Source organism: Alternaria viburni, assembly GCF_023758015.1.
Source record: "Alternaria viburni strain BMP 2772 chromosome Unknown scaffold_35, whole genome shotgun sequence".
Lineage (NCBI taxonomy): Eukaryota > Fungi > Ascomycota > Dothideomycetes > Pleosporales > Pleosporaceae > Alternaria > Alternaria viburni.
The window spans coordinates 77,777-96,693 of record NW_026055804.1 but is presented as its reverse complement, the minus strand read 5'-3'; the positions used below and the strand labels follow the sequence as shown (position 1 = coordinate 96,693).

The 18,917-nt window shown below is 43.3% G+C and overlaps 5 protein-coding genes across 5 annotated transcripts; 1 reads left to right on the top strand and 4 right to left on the bottom strand.

The window, feature by feature from the left end:
* Positions 1 to 4,213: 4,213 nt before the first annotated feature.
* Positions 4,214 to 5,954, top strand: J4E79_010970 (uncharacterized protein; the record flags this gene model as incomplete). The annotated part of the gene is given in 2 exon segments (XM_049359801.1): positions 4,214 to 5,878; positions 5,892 to 5,954. The coding sequence occupies 2 exon segments, from the start codon at positions 4,214 to 4,216 to the stop codon at positions 5,952 to 5,954; spliced, it is 1,728 nt and encodes a 575-aa protein (XP_049205726.1).
* A 1,583-nt stretch (positions 5,955 to 7,537) lies between these two features.
* On the bottom strand, positions 7,538 to 10,074 carry J4E79_010969 (uncharacterized protein; the record flags this gene model as incomplete). The annotated part of the gene is made up of 5 exons (XM_049359800.1): positions 7,538 to 7,645; positions 7,719 to 7,954; positions 8,014 to 8,657; positions 9,523 to 9,876; positions 9,908 to 10,074. 5 exons carry the CDS (start codon positions 10,072 to 10,074, stop codon positions 7,538 to 7,540), a joined length of 1,509 nt encoding a protein of 502 aa, XP_049205725.1.
* Positions 10,075 to 10,480: 406 nt separating this feature from the next.
* On the bottom strand, positions 10,481 to 11,292 carry J4E79_010968 (uncharacterized protein; the record flags this gene model as incomplete). Its single annotated transcript, XM_049359799.1, has 2 exons — positions 10,481 to 10,507; positions 10,720 to 11,292. The coding sequence occupies 2 exons, from the start codon at positions 11,290 to 11,292 to the stop codon at positions 10,481 to 10,483; spliced, it is 600 nt and encodes a 199-aa protein (XP_049205724.1).
* Positions 11,293 to 11,875: 583 nt separating this feature from the next.
* On the bottom strand, positions 11,876 to 12,527 carry J4E79_010967 (uncharacterized protein; the record flags this gene model as incomplete). The annotated part of the gene is made up of 2 exons (XM_049359798.1): positions 11,876 to 12,332; positions 12,388 to 12,527. 2 exons carry the CDS (start codon positions 12,525 to 12,527, stop codon positions 11,876 to 11,878), a joined length of 597 nt encoding a protein of 198 aa, XP_049205723.1.
* Positions 12,528 to 14,938: 2,411 nt separating this feature from the next.
* Positions 14,939 to 16,041, bottom strand: J4E79_010966 (uncharacterized protein; the record flags this gene model as incomplete). Its single annotated transcript, XM_049359797.1, has 3 exons — positions 14,939 to 15,407; positions 15,458 to 15,547; positions 15,893 to 16,041. The coding sequence occupies 3 exons, from the start codon at positions 16,039 to 16,041 to the stop codon at positions 14,939 to 14,941; spliced, it is 708 nt and encodes a 235-aa protein (XP_049205722.1).
* Between the last annotated feature and the right edge of the window lie 2,876 nt (positions 16,042 to 18,917).

Sequence of the window (18,917 nt, the reverse complement as noted above, 5' to 3'; positions counted from 1 at the left end):
TATAATTTTTTTATAAAGTATTAAAATAGCTATTTTATAAGCCTAAAAAATTTAAAAGCTTTAACTACTTTAAAGATAGTAGTACTAAAACTTTAAGTCTTAGCTTACTTAATACTATACTTTTAAAAGTAAATAAAAGATTTAGTTATATATTTTTTAAAGTACTAGTAATAGTTTTTACTTTTTTAGAATTAGTAGCTTTTTAAGCTATAAGTATTACTACTTTTTTTTTTTTATTATAGTAAAGTGTTAATATAGAGTAGAGTAATAAAACGTAGTTAGTAACTCTATATAGTAATCTTAATATAGGTATATTTTCTAAATATCTTATACTTACTATATATAGCTATAATAATTAATAAAACTCTTTCTATAACATTTACTATAGATATAGTACTTTAATAATAATAATAATATACTTATAGAGAGTAATAGTAATAGAGGCTTCTTTAGTATACTTAGAGATAGTAATAGAGTAGTAATAGGTAAGCTATAGAGCTATTAGAGGCTATATAGCTATAAAAATATTAAAATATTCTTAATTCTAGAAATTAATATAGAAATAAGCTTTCTAAGATAGATACTAATAGTAATAATAAAAAGGTCTTAGCAAGAAGCGCAAAAAGTAAAGCGTAGTATAATATTAAATAAAAGCTTTTTTATTAGCTATAGAAGTAGATAGAAAACTATAGTAGAGGTAGTGTTAAACTATAGTACTATATAAGTAAACTCTAGTTAGTAATAGAGTTAAATTATAGTATAAAGAATAGTAGCCTAAAGAGAGTTATATAAACTTTATATATAGAGAATACTTTTTTTCTTTTTTTTTTTTTTCTATCTAATAACTTTTTATTTTAAAGAACTTCTTATATCTTTAAGAAATCTAAATATCTAGCTAAATACCTAGCTAAATACCTAGGTATAACTTCTAAGCTTAATACTAATACTAATATTACTTTAAAGATATTAAACTCTACTTTTCTCTCTATACCTACTACCTAAGTAAGTACTTCTAACTCTTTAGTACTTAGCTTAAATAATAGTTACTTAGTACTACTAATAGGCTTAGTCTCTTATAGAGTTAGTATTACTAATACTAATATAACTTTTAATATCTTATAGCTTAGAGCGTAAATATATAATAGTAACTTAAATAATATAGTAGTAACTTTTTATAATATTATTATTTTAGTAGAGTTTAATCTAAAGAATCTAGTACTATATAATTATTTTTATATAAACGTGCTCTTTATTATTAAGCTATTCTAGATAAATATACTATTTATATACTATACTATAAAAAAGAAAAAAGATAAAGCCTTTACTTAGAAGAAATTTAAGCGTTAAAGAATAGTAAATAGTATATATACTTATACTATAATAGTACTAGTACCTATAGTAGTGTAAAAGTATATATAATATAAAAAACTTTATCTTTAGAGTTTACTCTAGAAGTTAGAGATACTTAAAATTATCTAAAAAAAGAGAAATAAGCTACTAGTATAAGTATAGTAGTAAATAAACTAGTAAGCTAAGAAATAGTAGTTATAGGCGCTTTAGAGTAATCTAAGTATTATTATAAAGTTTAGACTATAGTAGTAAGAGCTTAGAAGTTATTAGTATAAATAGAGAATAAGTAGATAAGTAGGTAGATAAGGTAAATATAAATAGTAAGTAGTAGTTACGTAATATAGCTAATATAGCTAGGCTTATAGGTAATTATATATAGAATATAGATTAATTATATAGATATTATATAGGTATCTTAGGTTAAATTAGACTTTATACTAGTAGTAGACTTACTAGATTACCTTTTAGAGTTACATAATTATATAAAGCTAGTATTAGTACTAGTTAATAGTCTAGATAGCTATTAGTAATATATAATAAATATAAAGTAGTTAGCCTATTATAATTATGTACGTAGTAACTATTATATTAGTAGTAGTAGTAGTAGTAGTAGTATAAGTATAAGTATTATAAGTTATAAATCTAGGCTTACGTTAGAGATTTTTAAGTTTACTATTAGGTCTAATATTATAACGCGTTATTACATAATTATATAATTACGTAATTACTTAGTTTAAAAAAAAGTACGCTATAGACTCTATCTTTTAGACCTAGAGAGAAATAAGTATTACTACTTAAGATTTAGATTTCTACTTAATAATACTATAAAGTTAGCTAAAAATAAAGTAAAACTTTTTTATATTTTACGTAAATATATTAAAAAAATAATAATAATAATAAAATAAAAAAGACTTTTTACTAGTAATATAAACTTACTTATAGTAGTTTTTATAAAGTAAAGACTTTTATAAAAAATACTTTTAAGTACTATAAAGCTATAGTAAGTAATTTAAATATTTAAGTTTAAAAAAGTAGTAGTAATAATAAAGTCTACTATAGTATATATATTATATAAGTAATAAAGATATAGTAGTAGTAACTATTTTATATTACTCTTTTTTAACTTAAAGTATAATATATACTTTAGTTTTTTTATTTTATTTTATAGTACTATAGTAGTAATATAAATAAGTAACTTATAACTTCTAAAATTTATATATACTTATCTAATTAAGTTCTTTTAAAAAGAGAAGTATTGTTAATATAAGAGCTTGCTGCTTAGAGGTTAGCAGGTAGCGTTTTAGGCAACTAATGTTAGATAAGGCTAATTTAGACTGCTAACTATCTGGAAATTTAGCCTTGAGAACTAGCCTTAGACATCCGACTGAGCGCATATATATCAAAATATGACGAACAGAGCCTCACTCGGCCAATGGTTCTGTCACTTGTGCTTCGAGTGTCTGTGGCATGAAGCACGTCGCTGCAGCAAGCAGCAGAAGGACTCTCGGTCGCGATTGGCTGAGCTGCACCAGGCTGCATGTTTGCTTTTTTCTGGCGTTTTCAGTCCAATCAGCCTGCAGAACGCCTTCCATATCCGGCGGCTGCTGTTCTTACGACGTACCCAGAACATCGTTCGGAGCCTCGTAGGCCGAATCACAGCCAATCATATATAGCGGCCCTACACCACACTCAATGCATCAATTATCGTGGAGGCGGAGCTTACAGTGGAGGGTGATAGCTGAGGCATCCAATGTCCGTGCAGTCACCTTTGATTGGGTCCGACGGCTTTCGCATCGCGGCACTGCGAAGCAAACGACGGAATGGCAGCAGAGCGTTCGTTAGGGCTGAAAGCGCGGAAACAATGACTCGAAAAGAGCGCGCATCCCCTGATTATACCGGCCTATGCATTGGTTCGCAAGACATTACTCGACTGTGGCCTGTACTACGTGGTCAACTTCCATTATGGGTCAATGCTTCTCACGCTTGTACGGCAATCGTAACATATCCACAGCGGTCACGCCTGGTATCAGCCCAACAACACTGGAAGATCAGCGCAATCCTCCACAGACCGAATCAGATTTCACCCGCGCTCAATCGGGAGAGCAGTTCAGTCCCGATGCCACAACAAATCAAAACTCGTACGCGAATCCGCAACCTGTCGATATCGATACGATTAGAGACGACATCTTCGTAGCATTGAAAGATGGAATGGTTGGTAAGAAAAGCGAGGAAATCATGCTTCCTGAAGTAGTCAGCAAAATTTGGGCACAAAACCGTCACCGCAAGTTCTACGTCAATCAAGCATGGTATGATCCGGAGTGGGACAGGACCAACTTCATGGACGAGATGATTCGAATAATGTCAATTTTGATCCGCATAAATTTCCGCCGTTGGGAGCGGTTTGGCGCAATTTTCGTCGGGCATGGAAATCGGCGAGATCAAAACCTCCCTTTTGGCTTGAGAACATTGCAGCAAGCGGACTTCTTGGGGAGATCGGAGGGAGCGCTCTTTCACGAGAACCAGTTCGCGTTTTGTCCCATTCCAATCCCGGAGCAAGAAGATGAATTTGTACTTAACAGCGAAGAGCGGCTTCCCTGGATTGACGAACCACAATTTGTAGGGGAAGGCAGCATCGGACAAGTCAATAAGCGAACAGTGGCGAAGGGATTTTTGCGCTTTCAGAATCGTACTACTAATATGAAAGTAAGTTGCTACCGCCTAAATGAAGCGTTTCACGCGTCGTTGACCCATGCATTAGTCCAGAGCTGTTGCTGTCAAGACATTGTCTGGAAGCGTTGCACTCAAAGAAGAATTCAAAAACTTGAAAGAGCTACGTGAATGCCTCAGTGCCCATACACGAATCATGGTCAATCTTGTTACCATGGTAGAGAGGTCTGAACCGACTGACATCTATCATATCGTTTACGAATTGGCCGCATACGATCTCAATGTCTTCCTGACCACGATGCGGTATGATCTCAGGAAGATACGCCACGCCACAGCCTCACCGGAAAGAACAGGTTCCGTCAACATGTGGCCTGGAGATCTAATCTCAGAAAGCGTCAATCTCGCCGATGCATTGGACTATCTTCATAACCGGTTGATCTCCTCCAAATTGCATTCATCGCTTTCCCACAATGACATCAAACCAGAAAACATCTTGGTGGTGTATCCTGAGACCACTAGTGATCGTGAGCTGTACCCCGTGGGACAGTGGAAACTCGCCGACTTCGGGCTCTCGAAGATGAAAGTCAAGCGATCCTCTGGTGGCCACAGCAGACACTTGAGTGCGGGCAATCCTCCGTTCCTTTCTTCCTATCCCCAGAGGACACACAGAACTGAGAGACCCAAATCTGTGTCCAATGATATACCAGAGAGATACCCGGGGATGTATACGGCACCGGAGCTGGATCAAGAAACCCCGCGAGAAGCAGACTGCAGGAATGCGGACGTATGGTCTTTCGGATGCGTTCTCTCTGAGATTGTCACCTACGCTGTCAACCTCGACTTCCAGCAAGTGGTGTCTTTTCGCGACTCACTTTTACAGAGCTCTCCAGCGGACTCAAAGTTCTACAATAAAAGATCCAAGGATGTCAAGTCAGAGTTCATCGACCATCTTGCCAGACTACCGAATACCACACAATCAATTACGCGCATCTCAAGCAATGCTCTATGGACGAATCAATGCGTTGATCTCATCAGAAAGATCGTGGTCAAGGAGCCGGGTAATCGATTGGGCCCAAGTAAGATCCGCGAGAAGCTTAGCCAGATCGGTCAAGCTATGCACAGCGGAAGAGAGGAGTGGCTGAAGCATAGCCCGCCACCACCACTCACAGTGGACATAAGCGCTGCGAACACGGAAATGGCAGTCTCTTGTCCAACGAGTATCATGTCCCAAAGCCCAACTGAGTATACAAACCCCGATCACGAGAGAGAAGGACCAATCACCAGGATACCGAGTATCACCATTCACCCAGTTGAGCATGCGAGCTCAGACCCTATACAGGCTCCACACTCTAAGGAGACTTCGACCCAAGCTATATATCAGGGCGTCGAAGCCGGTGGCCGCACCATATCCAATTTCGGAGACACGATCGGCAACTATCGAGGAAGAACATTGTTCGATAGTAGTAGAAGAAAGGAAGATATAGTAGATAAGGTCCTTGGAGTCGAGCACCCCGACACACTCACCAGCACGGCCAACCTGGCGTCGACGTTTTGGTATCAGAAGCGGTTGGAGGAGGCTGAAAAGCTGGAGGGGCCAAGGCCACAGAGTCAGGACGAGAAGATGCCTACTGAGACACAATGTTGTCACAATGCGTCTCAAAGACACATACTCACTGATATGTCTCGAGAGCTCATCGAAACTCCCGAGTCTATTTACGGCCTTCTCCCCGATTCATTGAAATCGGGTGTGCAATTCGACACCAACGGATTGAGCGGCCAATTCCCAGGGACCTGGACCTGCCGGCCGCTTGACGACAATGAGCCCGCATCATATCCACTCACGATTGCTGGAGCACCAGTGGTAATTCCGGTAGACTATCGATGGCCGCCAACTGGAGGTGTCAGCCCTCCTCCAGATCCTAGATCGTCCAAACTAATTGATTGCTACGCAGAGATCTCTGTAGACATTGCACGGGATATTTTTCTTACCTTCGAAGGCTGCGTGGGCTTCTACTTGCTTATCAACGGAATTCTTCAGATCATAGTACCCGGTGAGTTTGATATCGCAGTGGCAGCGTCATGCATGCCTCATACCTATGGCGGTCTGAAGATCTGCTATATCAACATCAAACGGACTTTGGAGCCGACAATGTTTCCGACAAGAACGCAATCTCCGCAGACTAATACCCCAATTCAAGTAAGGAGTATGCCGCCATTATCAATTAATGACACTATTAGCGCTGCGACAGTGAAGAATCCAAAACGCAGGTTCGATGGTAAAATCGGACTCAGGGTGCTGAGAGGCAGTCATTCGTACCTCGTCATGTCGTCGCACGTCATCACCGAGGCAATCACGGCTAGAACGTTACCGATGATGTCTGGCAATCTCCATATAGAGAGGTTGAAAAAGAGCTGGAAAGACCAGGTGGAGATAAGTGCTGAAAACGTCAAGGTCAGTGAGCTAGCAGGCATCCTTCAACACATCTAACTTAGCCAATAGATGGGTACAATAGAGAAGAGTTATGACGAAGGATTGGCCGAGCTATATCCGCAAGGATTCACGCACGATATCACGCTGATCAATCCGCTGGACCCATCCTTGGTTGAAAACGTCAAGTCACCAATTGGTGGTCTAACTTGGCTCGACCAACGATCGTGGTCATCACTGCGCCAGCAATCGTTGCTTGTCAGATTCCTCGGTCCGAGAGAGTCCGATCGAGACGCGAAAACGTTGAGGTGCTGTCATGATTCGGAAGTAGTAATTGTGGGTGAAGGTATCTTCTTGAATGTGCGCGGATCAAAAGCGTTGAAAGATCTTGATAGATCCGTCTGGAAGAGTATGGTTTCGCGAGCAGTCCTTTATCGTCTTAGCCCGGACTTTGATTCAACCCAAGGGAACAGTGGCATGGCGTTGTATGCAGATAGCAACCTCGAAAACGGCAAGGCTGTCAAAGGAGTGATTGGTTTTCAAAGCTTTGTGCAACGAAGTGATCACTTTGGCAACTTCGAAGCGGAAGGAGATGAGTTGGAGCAGAGGTTGAAGGCAGGTAGAATTGCGTTCTATGGTGCCTTCCAGCTACCAGACGACCTGCGGGTTAACTACACCATAGCTTGTTGAATACATTTGGAGTTGCCACTGCTCATTTGAATGATCCGGCAACTTGCGCGCAACCTAAAGCCACTTGCACGATGGTAAGAAGGACAACGACGGTGGCGAAGCTTTGTGTGTTAGAAGTGTCGTTACAATAGCAGTTGCAGACTTACAAGAAAGTCCAGAACTGGAATGTGTCCCTACGATCACGGAAGAGAACCCAAAAGCTCCAAGGTCTGGACGTCTGAAGATGTTGCTCGAGGCGAATAATGCGTGTCCAAAGGTTTGGGAAATATTCGTAAGACCAAGCTGAATACGGTTCCTCCTGCATCATCTTTACGAGTAACGGATCGAAAGCTTCGTGAGTTGATGAGATAAGATTGCGGAAGAGTAGTCTTGACTTGCTCGCTCTCGGGTAGTCTCTAGCAGCTATCGCGCACTTTGCTTGATACCGAAATGCCGAACATGACCAGCACCAACACCAGCTGCGAATGCGCATGATAGACCACAGGTGAGTGTGAAGGGGTCCTTTGGGCTCTGAGGTCCATGCATTGAACAGTATCGCGTATGAGTTGTGTATCTCTTCTAGCAGGCCTTTCGACATACCAACGGATGGCTGCTTGATCGCCTGGAATGCACTTGGAAGGCAGAATAGCTCGAGTACGTAGCGATCGTTTGACGACGCAAGGAGCATATGTCGGGAGATGTTGTATGTCCAGCGGACTTCTACTGCGCTGAAAGCGCGTAAAGTGAAAGCATTGACTCTCGTCGCTGCAATCGACTGCGACTCAACGGCGTCGATGTCCGCCAGCGATCGGAGTGACAATCGTGCGTTGTGAGGCAGACCTTCATCGCGAGTCAGTGACCAGTTCATCATAACAAAGGCAAAGTTCCCAATGACCGACCTGGAGATAGCTGCGAGCTTCCCAATAGTTGCGAAGCAATGTTTTGACCTGAGCTCTGAGTCGAAAGTGTTGGCGCGGTAGTGAACAAGGCCGCCGAGTTCATCGTGATGTCACGTTCCGCGTCCATCTCAAGGTCGCGAGCGCCGCCAGGAAGTAATCCACTACCGGAAATGAGATCCCGTAGATTCATGTTGTACGGTGTTCTTGGAGGATTGGTAGGCGCAGCAAAGGCGTCGTACGCACAGACAATTGCCCGTGATCGGCTCCGTTTGCGGAATGAGTTCTCCAGCATTGTCCAGATACCCAGTATGAACATGATCTTATCCTCAACATGTTCTATCCTCTGCAGAGTGTTTACGTCTGTGTCCGCGAACAATCGACAGGATGTATCAGCAGACATGCGGTTGATCAACGCCATTAGGCTATCTGCAAGGAGTCCATTCACCCCTCCAGCATTCTGATGGGCGGCAGTGGCCTGCTGAATACTGCTTCTTGACCGAAAATGATGCACAGTAATGACGAACAATTCGAGCCAGTCGTCTACCAGTTCCTCTCTTCCAGTATACTGATTTGTGATGTAAGCCAAGTATGGCTTAATTCCTGGGTCAGGCATGGCCTTTTCGAAGCCCAAGGCAACTGCAAGCCTAGTTCGTACATCAAGCTGGGCTGTGTTAAGATATCCGGACATAATGGCCGACTCGAGATTATGCAGGACGCCGCGGCCAGCGTTGTTCAGCGCAAAAAGTCTGCGAAAATGCGGGAAGGAAGGAAGGAAAAGACATCACCGGGAAGCCATTTCGTGGTGGACCCATAAGGAGGCTGGCATCATAGAGGGCGCCTACGGGGCTGAGTGCCGGTTTCTAAAGTTGATACCAAGAAGGCTGTGAAGACCGTGGCGCTGATAGGAGCTACTTCGTGGCGTTTTGGAGCGCCTGCGCTCGTGCACCATGCGCGGGCGCTTATACGGAGAAACCCTGTATTTGAAGGCTGCGGGTGAGATCGGCTCTTGAAGCCTGCAACCTGCCGCTATCAGGCTGAGAGAAGTGCTGGGATCTATCGTTAAATGCACAAAGCAGAGAGGGCTGTCACAGCTGCATTGCATGGGGCGCGGGGTCAAGAACGCTTCGGAAGTACGTTTCGCCGAGTCCCACTCGTGCGTCCCTACCTGTAAGCGGCTGCACGGACTTCTACTACGACGGTCTCTGTCTGCTGTAGTCTTGGTACGCCAGTCCGACAAGCTAACACAACCTTGGAAGTACTCAATGTATGACCAGCGACATAATACTTCTCGGTGCTCTTTCGTCTCCTTGCGTCTTTACGGCCAGCACCTTGATGAAAGATGCTGCCGATCGCTCTTCGGGGCACTATACTGGGTTATTGCATACCCGCATCGCTGATCGCCAGTATCCGCCTATTGAGGCGGTCACTCAAAGTCATTCCTTCCCTTTTCACCAATATGGAGTGTCCCAAGCTGATGTGCCATGCCAGTAACGATTACTTCCTGCATACTTCCCGAGCTGGCTGACCATCATGTTTTTGCTCATAACCAGCTCTTGTTCCATGGTTCTGTTCTTCATGAACCTCTCCACACAATTTGCCCATTCGACCTTGGAAACTCTGAACTTAAAATGGAAGAAAGCGAGTTGATATGGAAGCAGGGCTGTCTCGGCATGCAACTGGCGCGACGTACGGAGCACGCCCAGGTTGTTCTCGTTGAATGAAGTCGTGGAAGAGGTCCTTTTCCAATACACGTTTGCGCCATTGAACAGGTACACGTTGTCGCTGAAGACGTAGGCGAAGATTGCGTTCCTAAGTTCGGCTGGAAGACGAAGGAGGGGCGAGTTGAGTGCGTTCATCTCAGTGCTGGGAGATCTTGTTAGCTATCCTCCTTTACAGAGAGCTGGAGAGGTAGGAATCTTGCATCTTAGCCCGGCGAGCTTCATCTTGGAGAGCTTGCTCACGCACCGCTGTCCTGCGTTGAGCTCGACGATCGCGTTCTTTCTTGTTCTTGGTAGGTGATGCGCCGAGGCGAGGCTTTTTTCCGCGTTCTCGAGATGCCATGACGGTGTGCGCTCAAGGTGTTGGAAGTTCTGCGAATCAGAGTGGGGTTGAGGTGATAGACGTGGTAGAAGAGTGTGGAGTAGAGATAGTACATTCCACGAGAGCTCGCTGCCAGGCTAATACATCGAGGCCCACTTGATTTGACAGTACTACGATTACGCAGAGCATAACTAGCCTCAGGCAACTGCCGAACTGCACAACTGCACAACACACCCATTCATTCAGGTCTTCTTGGATGAGTATTGTTGTCAATAGAAGGACTTGCACTAGTGGAAGAAATCTCTTCGAAGCGAACGGAATGCATGTGGTGTGATTTGGCCGAGAAGTAGGCTACCTCTTAAGCTACTTCGAAGAGCCTTCTCACCGGCGTATTATACCCGAGTCGATCCGATTAAACGGTCACTCTCTAATCCCCTTGGACGTGGTCCAGGAACTGATCCGATTCAAAACATCCATACGAGCTCAGATAGCTTGTAATTGGACAAGCACACGTCCAAATCACCTTCCAAACAACTGCTTCGCCCATTCGACCCCACTCTTTGTCTTTCTCGACGTGGTACCACACAGATGATGTGTACCGACCTCCAGTCTAGCTATGGCATTTACCTGCTTCCGAGATCTAGCTTGCAAGAAGCTTCCAATCACCTTTTCAGGCCAATCATATTCATCGTAGTGGTCTTCATCGAACCAGAAATCGAAGACGCCGAGCTTGTAAGGATGTAGCGCAGTCTCGTCATGAAGCTGTCGAGAGGCGAGTAGTAAACCAAGAGTGTGGCTTTGGTACGCTCCCGAGCAAAGTAGCGCTACTCCATTCGGCCTCCTGCCGGGGAACCAGTACTGATCAAACAAAAAGCTATCGCCGCTGAAGACGCAATCGTAGATCATGTTTCGCAGTTCAGCTGGTAGACGAAGAAGAGGCGAGTTGACGGCATTGAGGCTGTTACTAAAGCGACGCATTAGCTTTTGAAGATCTGTTGTTGAGCTGGAGACTTGCATGTTTTCGCGAAGAGCTTTCTGACGAGTGACTTCGGCGGCAGCGGACTCCTTGCGGCGTGTCTCATCAAGTAGCGCTTGATCAAGACGAGCTTGATCGCGAAGACCTTGCTCGCGCTGGGCTTGTTCTCGAACCGCACCTCTCTGTTGAGCCCTATCGTCGCGCTGCTTCTTCGATGAGTGCGCCTCAGCTGAAGACTTCGCTGAGCGCTTGCGAGGCGGCATGTTGGCGTGCGCTTGAAGTGTCGGTAATGTTGAGGAGTGAATGATAGTGGGAAGAGTAGGGTAGTGAAGGCGCAAGGTGGTGGAGTGTGCGGAAGCTCGCTAAAACAACATGTAAACATCTACGCACCTCGGTTGCTAGGCCACCATACTGAGTAAGAACGCCAAGTGAGATCGAATGTGGACGCGTCGTGCCGAAAGCACACCTTTCTACCAGCTTTGTGCCATCTCTCACGACACTTTCAGCAGATACAGAGACACATCACCTGTCATATAGCAGTTCTGCCGACCGCTTCTTACTGCAAGGTGTGGTTATGTCTGCCGACTTCATGTCACATCCATTAACATATACCAGATGAACCGTGCATGTCACGGCTTTCCAGCTTCAATAACCGTTGCTAAACATTCCATAGTTGACGAAAGTTACTACTCTTACTAGCTTTCAGTGCGGCCTGTGATATCCCATAGATGACATGCGATTGATACTGAACAGCGGCGTTGATGCCCATCAAATTGATTTGTGAGAAGCGACTGCTACGAAGACCTTCTGGCTGCTCTAATCTTCGCTTGTCAAGCACAGTAATTACTAGCGATTACGTCGTGCATAACGAACGATAGATCGATATTTCTTGATCTTCAGCCTCTTGACCCAGTATAATCCAGTCCCCATCGCGAATCCCTGCTCTTCATAGGTCCAACGGCGTAGCGTCAGACAAGACATAGCTTTGATCTGTTCTTCGGAACGCTTAGCCAGGAACTTCCTTACGTAGGGCTTCCATTGACTCTTGTTGTCGTTGTGGACCAGAAAATCAAATGTAATGAGCTTATAAGGAAGATAGGCGGTCTCGGCGTGAATTTGACGTGATACCAGAAGCAGGCTCATGCTATCTTCGGTCAATGATTCATTGCACGGCGTTATCTCTGTGTCTCTATTGCTCTTGAAGAAGGTGTAGGTAGTGTTGTCGAAAGCGTAGGTGTAGATCAGATTGCGGAGCTCGGCGGGCAGACGAAGGAGCGGAGACTTGGTGGCATTGCGCGCGGTACTGCGATGCGACATTAGCGATATATCTCAAAGAAAATTCACAGCTGTAGACATACATGCAATCGTTGACGTCATGGTCTTCAACAACGTCCTTGCCACCGATGTCGAAGGTGGGCGTCTTCTTAGCATCTGGCGCGTCGGTGGTAGCCAGCGCAGCGCGCTTTCGAGACGGGGTAAGAGCTATAGAACCAGCCATTATGGGTGATGCGGGTTGAGCGAGTATAGGAGTATGGGAAGGAAGTGGACGAGTGTGTGGATGGTGAACGGGCGCGGTAGAAGTGGACTAGTGTGGGAGCAGGGCACGGGTGTGAGAGACACTTTGTTAAGACGAATTGTAGATGCGTCTTGATTGTTAGGTAAATTCAGATGAGTGCAAAATCTTGTCCGATAGATTTCGTTGCGAGCGCGCCATTGTACAAAACTTTCTCCCCCTCCGCATCGATCGGTCCTGCATAGTACACACGGCGCGGCTCGTAAACTTACACTCTCGATTGTAAAGCCAGAGAGCGCAAACGAGCAATCGACCTAGGTCCGGGGGCCAGAACTGTTAATTCTCAGCCATTTGGCCCAGCATATTGCCGGCCAAAATGCCCCGTTCGTATAATGTCTTTTCCCGTTGCGTAGTTTCCTACACCGTCCCCAGTACCCGACGCTTCTCATTGCCAGAATATGCGCCTCGGATCTGTTCTTCAGGAACTTCCTCATAGTGGAATACGCTTCGATGCGAGGTCCGAAGTCGAAGACTGCCAGTTTGTACGGAAGTGATGCTGTTTCTTGATAGAGCTGACGAGAGACACGAGGTAGGTCTAGACTGACGCCATTGTCGGAAACCAGCGTGGTGGTCTTTGTATAGGACCATTTGTGCTCGTTGAGCCTGAATATCTCATTGCAGAATACGTAGTGGTACACCAGGTTTCGAATCTCGGCAGGAAGACGTAGAAGGGGTGAGCGTGTGGCATTGAGCGTGGTACTGGAGTCAGGATCTTAGCTCTATACAAGGCTGGCGACGACTGGAGAGGAATTCTTACATGTGCTCAAGGCGGGCGCGTTCCCGAAGAAGCCGCTTTTGGGCCGCGGCCTTGAGACGAGCCCTACGGCGAGCGCGGTGAAGCATCTGTATCCCGAAAGAGGTCCGAAACATTGCCGACGGGATGGTTGTGTGCGAGCGCGGTAGGTGAGACTGTGAGATGTGAGGTGAATGTTGGATGAGAGTATGAGGTAAGTGCGGGAGTGTAGTAAAATACGCCAAGGCTACAATGAGGAAGTCGCGCTGTCGTGGCGCTGGGTAGCCGTGCGTCATGGGGAAAGGGCACGTCCACCTACGATTTAGACCGTTTCGGTAAGATACATACAGCGAGGGGAGCTTTCGCATCGAATGCGAAGCTGGCGTTTAAAGCCGAAGCACTTCTAGCGTGGGCTTGTGAGTAGCACCGAGGAGGAGTCACCTAATCAATAGTAGACGTATGAGGATCATCTGTTACAAATACTGAAGGTTTAGCTAGTCTACAGTATATTATTCTTTGAAGGTAGTGAACCATTTCGGTTCGAGTGGCATTCGTTAACACAAGTTCCCCGGCCAATACAAAGACAAGGATGCTGTTTGTAGAGTCAAACGTCGGACCAATGATCCATGCCATTGTGGAGGATATGATCAATCTCCTTGAAGAAGAAGTCGGCCCCCGTCCCATCCCATCTCTTCTTGCAACATACGACCTCCATTCGACCGAGTACCGCAAGTTGCGCTTCAGACCTTTCTTCTAGGAATACCTGTGCATCCATAGGATAAAATGCAATCCTCCCATCGAAGACGAAGGTGGCGAGTGTGTAGGGAAGCAAGGCGGTTTCGTGGTAGACTTGACGAGAAGCTAGAAGCAGCCCCAGACACGAATGTTCAGCGCGACAAATAACCGAGGGGTAGTCATCCCATTGTGCTCCATGTTTGTAGATCTGATCACTGAATACGTAGGTGTAGATCGCGTTCCGGATCTCGGCAGGAAGGCGAAGAAGGGGAGATTGGGCGGCGTTGAGCTTTGTTCTAGTGTATATGGTGAGTTGAAGAGCCGCTGCGCGAAAATTAGGGCAGGCTTACATCGAGTCGCGGCGAGCAGCATCTTGTAGAAGGTGCATCTCCGCTGCGGCTTTGTGAGGACTCCCGTCGACCATCGCGTTGCCTACGTGGAATGAACACGCTGGTGGCGGGATAGCGCTGTGAGCAAAAGATAGACGAGACTGGAAGGAGTGGAAGTGGCAGCGCGCGCGGGAGCAATGCGGGGGTGTGAAGAGGTGTTCGCGTTGTTGTTGTGGTTACTGGGTGACCAAAGGTCAGTGCGAAACTCATAGCAGCTGCCATTTCAGGAACACGTCATTTTAAACGACTGATCTGACGCACAAGTAAGCTCGCGCCGCATCTCAAACGATAAATCTGACTTCTACCAACTCGATCGTCGTGACATGAACCATCAAGAAGAAGATCAATTGTTTGATGGAACAGTCTTTCGCACTACATGTTTTACTCTTCCAGGACTGTATGACCACCAGAAAGAACTTGATCATCACCGTACCTTATCATGATCCAGGATCTGCACAGAGAGCTAGTGAACATCTAGACTAAGGATCATCGCAGCCCAGCTCCGTAGCCCACCATATCCCGTTCTTTATCGTCGTACCCCACTGCTTAATCCTGCACGATGCGTCCTCGAGTACAAGCAACTCTATGAGACCAATGCTGCCAACCTGCGCTTGTGATCTCTCTTCCAGGAAATGCTTGATGGCCGAAAGTCTAGATTCCATAGTATCGTCATCAGCGAATGCGATGCCAAAGTCGAACTCCGCGAGCTTGTAGGGAAGTAAGGCGGCCTCGTGATAGACTTGGCGAGAAACGAAAAGAATTGCCCCAGGCTTATATTCTCGGGAGCCCAGAGAGGTAGCGCAAGCTTTAAACTTGACGGCTTGATTGTCTTGCCACTCTTCACGATCCAGGTGGTAGATCTCATCGCGGAAAACATGTGTGTAGATCATGTCTCTGATCTCTGTGGGTAGACGAAGGAGGGGAGACCGTGTCGCGTTGAGCTCGGTGCTAATTCACTGTTAGTCATGGCACTGGCACTGAACAATGGAGAGACTCACATCTTGTTGAGCCGATTGCGCTTGCGCTCAGCTTGCTCTTGAGCAGGCGCCATTCCCTTCCCCATAGAAGCTGACGACATTGACGGTGACCTTGAGCGGGAGTGTTGCGACGGTGTGGTCGAAAGAATCGAAAAGTGTGGCGGTGGGACGAGAGTGTGAGAGTAGTGCGGGAGTAGTGCGGGGGTGAGAGGGTAAGAGCCTCTGTCAAGGCTGGAAAGAGGCAGGCGCGTTGTTGTCGTTGCTGGATGACCATGCGAGGTGAGTGCGAATCCCAACATCGGAAGCGAGTTGTATAGCTTGCCGTCGCATGATTGTCGAAGATCATGTTCCTGATCTCACCTGGGAGGCGGAGTAGAGGAGATTTGATGGCGTTTGACTTGTGACTATACGACACTGTTAGCAGCATATTTATCAAGGAAGGGTTGTGAATCTCACAGGTCGTCGCGCCGAGTCTGAGAACGTTCGCGAGCTTGGAATCGAGCCATAGCCTTCTGAATGGTACGCTTGTCATCGGCATCCAGCTTCTGCTTCTTAGCTAAGGTGGCAGCCGAAGGCGACAGAGCGCGCTTCCTGCCGCGGTCCATGATGTTGAGCTTGTAGGATCTGGAGAAGAGAAGTAGAGAAGTGCAGGTTAGAGATAAAGACAGAAGAACGCGTGAGAGCTGAAGCTATCATACACTAGTGAGGGAACGATGTATGCTGATTATTCGAGGTAAAGGCAGATTTCGATGCACGTTCGCTGTTTTGAACACGCGGTCACCTCACCTTCTAGAGTTAATTCTTAATAAGAGACTAGAGTTAATGCTAAAGCAGAGTCTACAACGTAGTAGTAGTAATATAGTAATTTATATAGTAAAAGCTATACTTAGCTTATATAATATAGTAAATAAGTAGTAGTTCTTTATAATATAAATATAATATACTTTTTTAAAATATTTTATAGTAATATTATAAAATAGATTAAGATAAAATATTTGCATAGTAATCTTAAAAAGAGATAAGAAAACAATTTAGTTAAGTATTAGTAAGGTAGCAAGGCAACGTAGCTAATAAGAGATTAGTTTTATTTTTATAAACGCTAAGAAGACTTATAAATTATTTAACGTAGCAGCGTAGTATTTAGTATTAAATTTAAGCTACTTATATTTTTAACGTATCTTTAAATTTCTAAGAGTAGTAACTTATAAAATAGAGCGCGCTTTTACTAAGATTTTAGTATATATATTCTAACTATAGAGCTTTAGAATATATTACTTTATTAGTAATAAGCGCGTATAATTAGATTATAATTCTCTTATAAAGTTCTCTTATAAAGTATTTAGTATTATAATTTTTTTATAAGTAAAATAGCTATTTTATAGATCTAAAAGATTTAGAAGCTTTAACTATCTTAGAGATAGCAGCGCTAAGACTTTAAGCCTTAGCTTACTTAATACTATATCTCTAAAAGTAAGTAAAAAATTTAGTTATATATTCTTTAGAGTACTAGTAATAGTTCTTACTTTTTTAAAATTAGTAGCTTTTTAAGCTATAAGTATTACTACTTAAGATTTAAATTTCTACTTAATAATATTATAAATAGTAACTTATAGTAGAATTATAGTAATACTATAATTTAGTAATACTTTAGTACTATAAATATAAACTTATAATAACTACTTTATTATATATATAAAGTAAAATCTAGATTCTTATACTTTTTCTTCTTTTATAATATTATATCTTTTTTTTTTACTTCTAAGCTATTCTTTATTATAGCTAATATAATTAATATAGTAAAAATAAAGCTAGCTAGTATACTAGTATATATAAGATAGTAGTTTATTTATTTTATAGTATATATATATTAAAGCTCTTTCTTAGCTTACTAGTTTTATTAGTTATTTCTTAATTATTATAAGCTTACTAGTACTTACTACTTTTATATTTATAAAGCTATTAAAAACTTATAAATTAATTTTATAAACTATAAAAAGCTTTTTATACTTTTTTTTATAAATATAAACTCTTAGCTAAAAAAGCTACTAGTATAATAGTAAATATACTTTATTATAAAATAGTAGCTTAAAATTATATTAATTAAAATAGTAAGTATTAATATAGCTTAGTATAATATACTAGAAAACTAGTAGCTTACTATAAAGTAACTTTATAATAACTTTAAAGCTAGCTTTAAGCTTAACTAAAATTAATATAGCTTTTTAAATACTTACTATTACTTATTATATAATAACTAAAAGTAGTAGCTACTTAAAGTTATTAAGCTTATATATAATAAGTTATAAGTAATTAAAAAGCTATAGTAGTAGTAAAAGTAATTAAAATACTAGTAAAAAGATAATAAATTAAAATAGTAGTTATATAAAAAATTTGTAACTTAATAAACTTATAAAGTTACTATAGTAGGTATTATTATTAAAAATATTTCTAAAAAAGTTAAGTTTATATAATAATAGTAATAACGTAAGCTATTAGAAACATAGTTAATCTCTGTTTTCTAGGTTCTAGAGTTAATAATTTGTGAACAGGTAGCGTGCACGTATCGCGTAATAAATACATTAACTAGATTAGAGTCACTAAAGCAATCAAGAAGATATCGCCGTCTTAATAAGTGGATACAGAAACACCATCGCGAAGAGAGGGACTACCAAGTCCACGAATGCCTAGCCTTTCTAGTCAGATAGCCCAAGCGAGGAGACATCAAACAGCATGCGATCATATAAACCCATCTTAGCAACAGACACAGAAAGATCCTTTAACTTAGCCTCCCATTGTGCACCCGTCTTTGTCTAATGCCAATAGTTATTTATTGAGACCGACCATTAGGTAACCTTTAGAACAGCCATCGCGTCAATTTGCCTAGGCACCGCTAACCGTTTTCTCAGAAACTCCTTCAGCGACCAGAGCTCTTCCAGTCCGCATGCCAGATAGGCCCAAAAGTCGAACTTACCAAGCTCATAGGGTAAGAGAGACGCTTCAGCCTCCGTCTGGCGGCAGACGAAAGATAGACTAACTAGCCCTTCATTGCATCCTTTGTATCTTGGGAGTGTCAGATGCCCTCTTTTGTGCCAGAAAAGCCATTTGTCAGTATAGACGTGGGCGAAGACTATGTTCCTGATTTCCGCTGGGAGGCGCAGAAGGGGTGAGTTGACAGCATTGAGCGTAGTACTAGCCATTGTCAGTCGCATCCTCTGCGAAGAGGAGCGAAATCTTACATTTGGTCTCGGCGAGCTTGGTCGCGAATATCGTAAGCAGCTGCGCGACGCGATGCCCTGTCGTCTCGTGCTTCTTTCGCAGACTGCGTGGTAACAAATGGGGTGGCTGGGCGCTTGCGCTTGGCCATGTTGACTTGCGCTTGGTGTTTCGATGGAGATGGGGCAAGAGTGAGTAGCAAAGCAGACGCTAATGGGTCGAGAACATCACCCAAGCTCGGCTGACCAATCGAAATGAGAGTGACTTC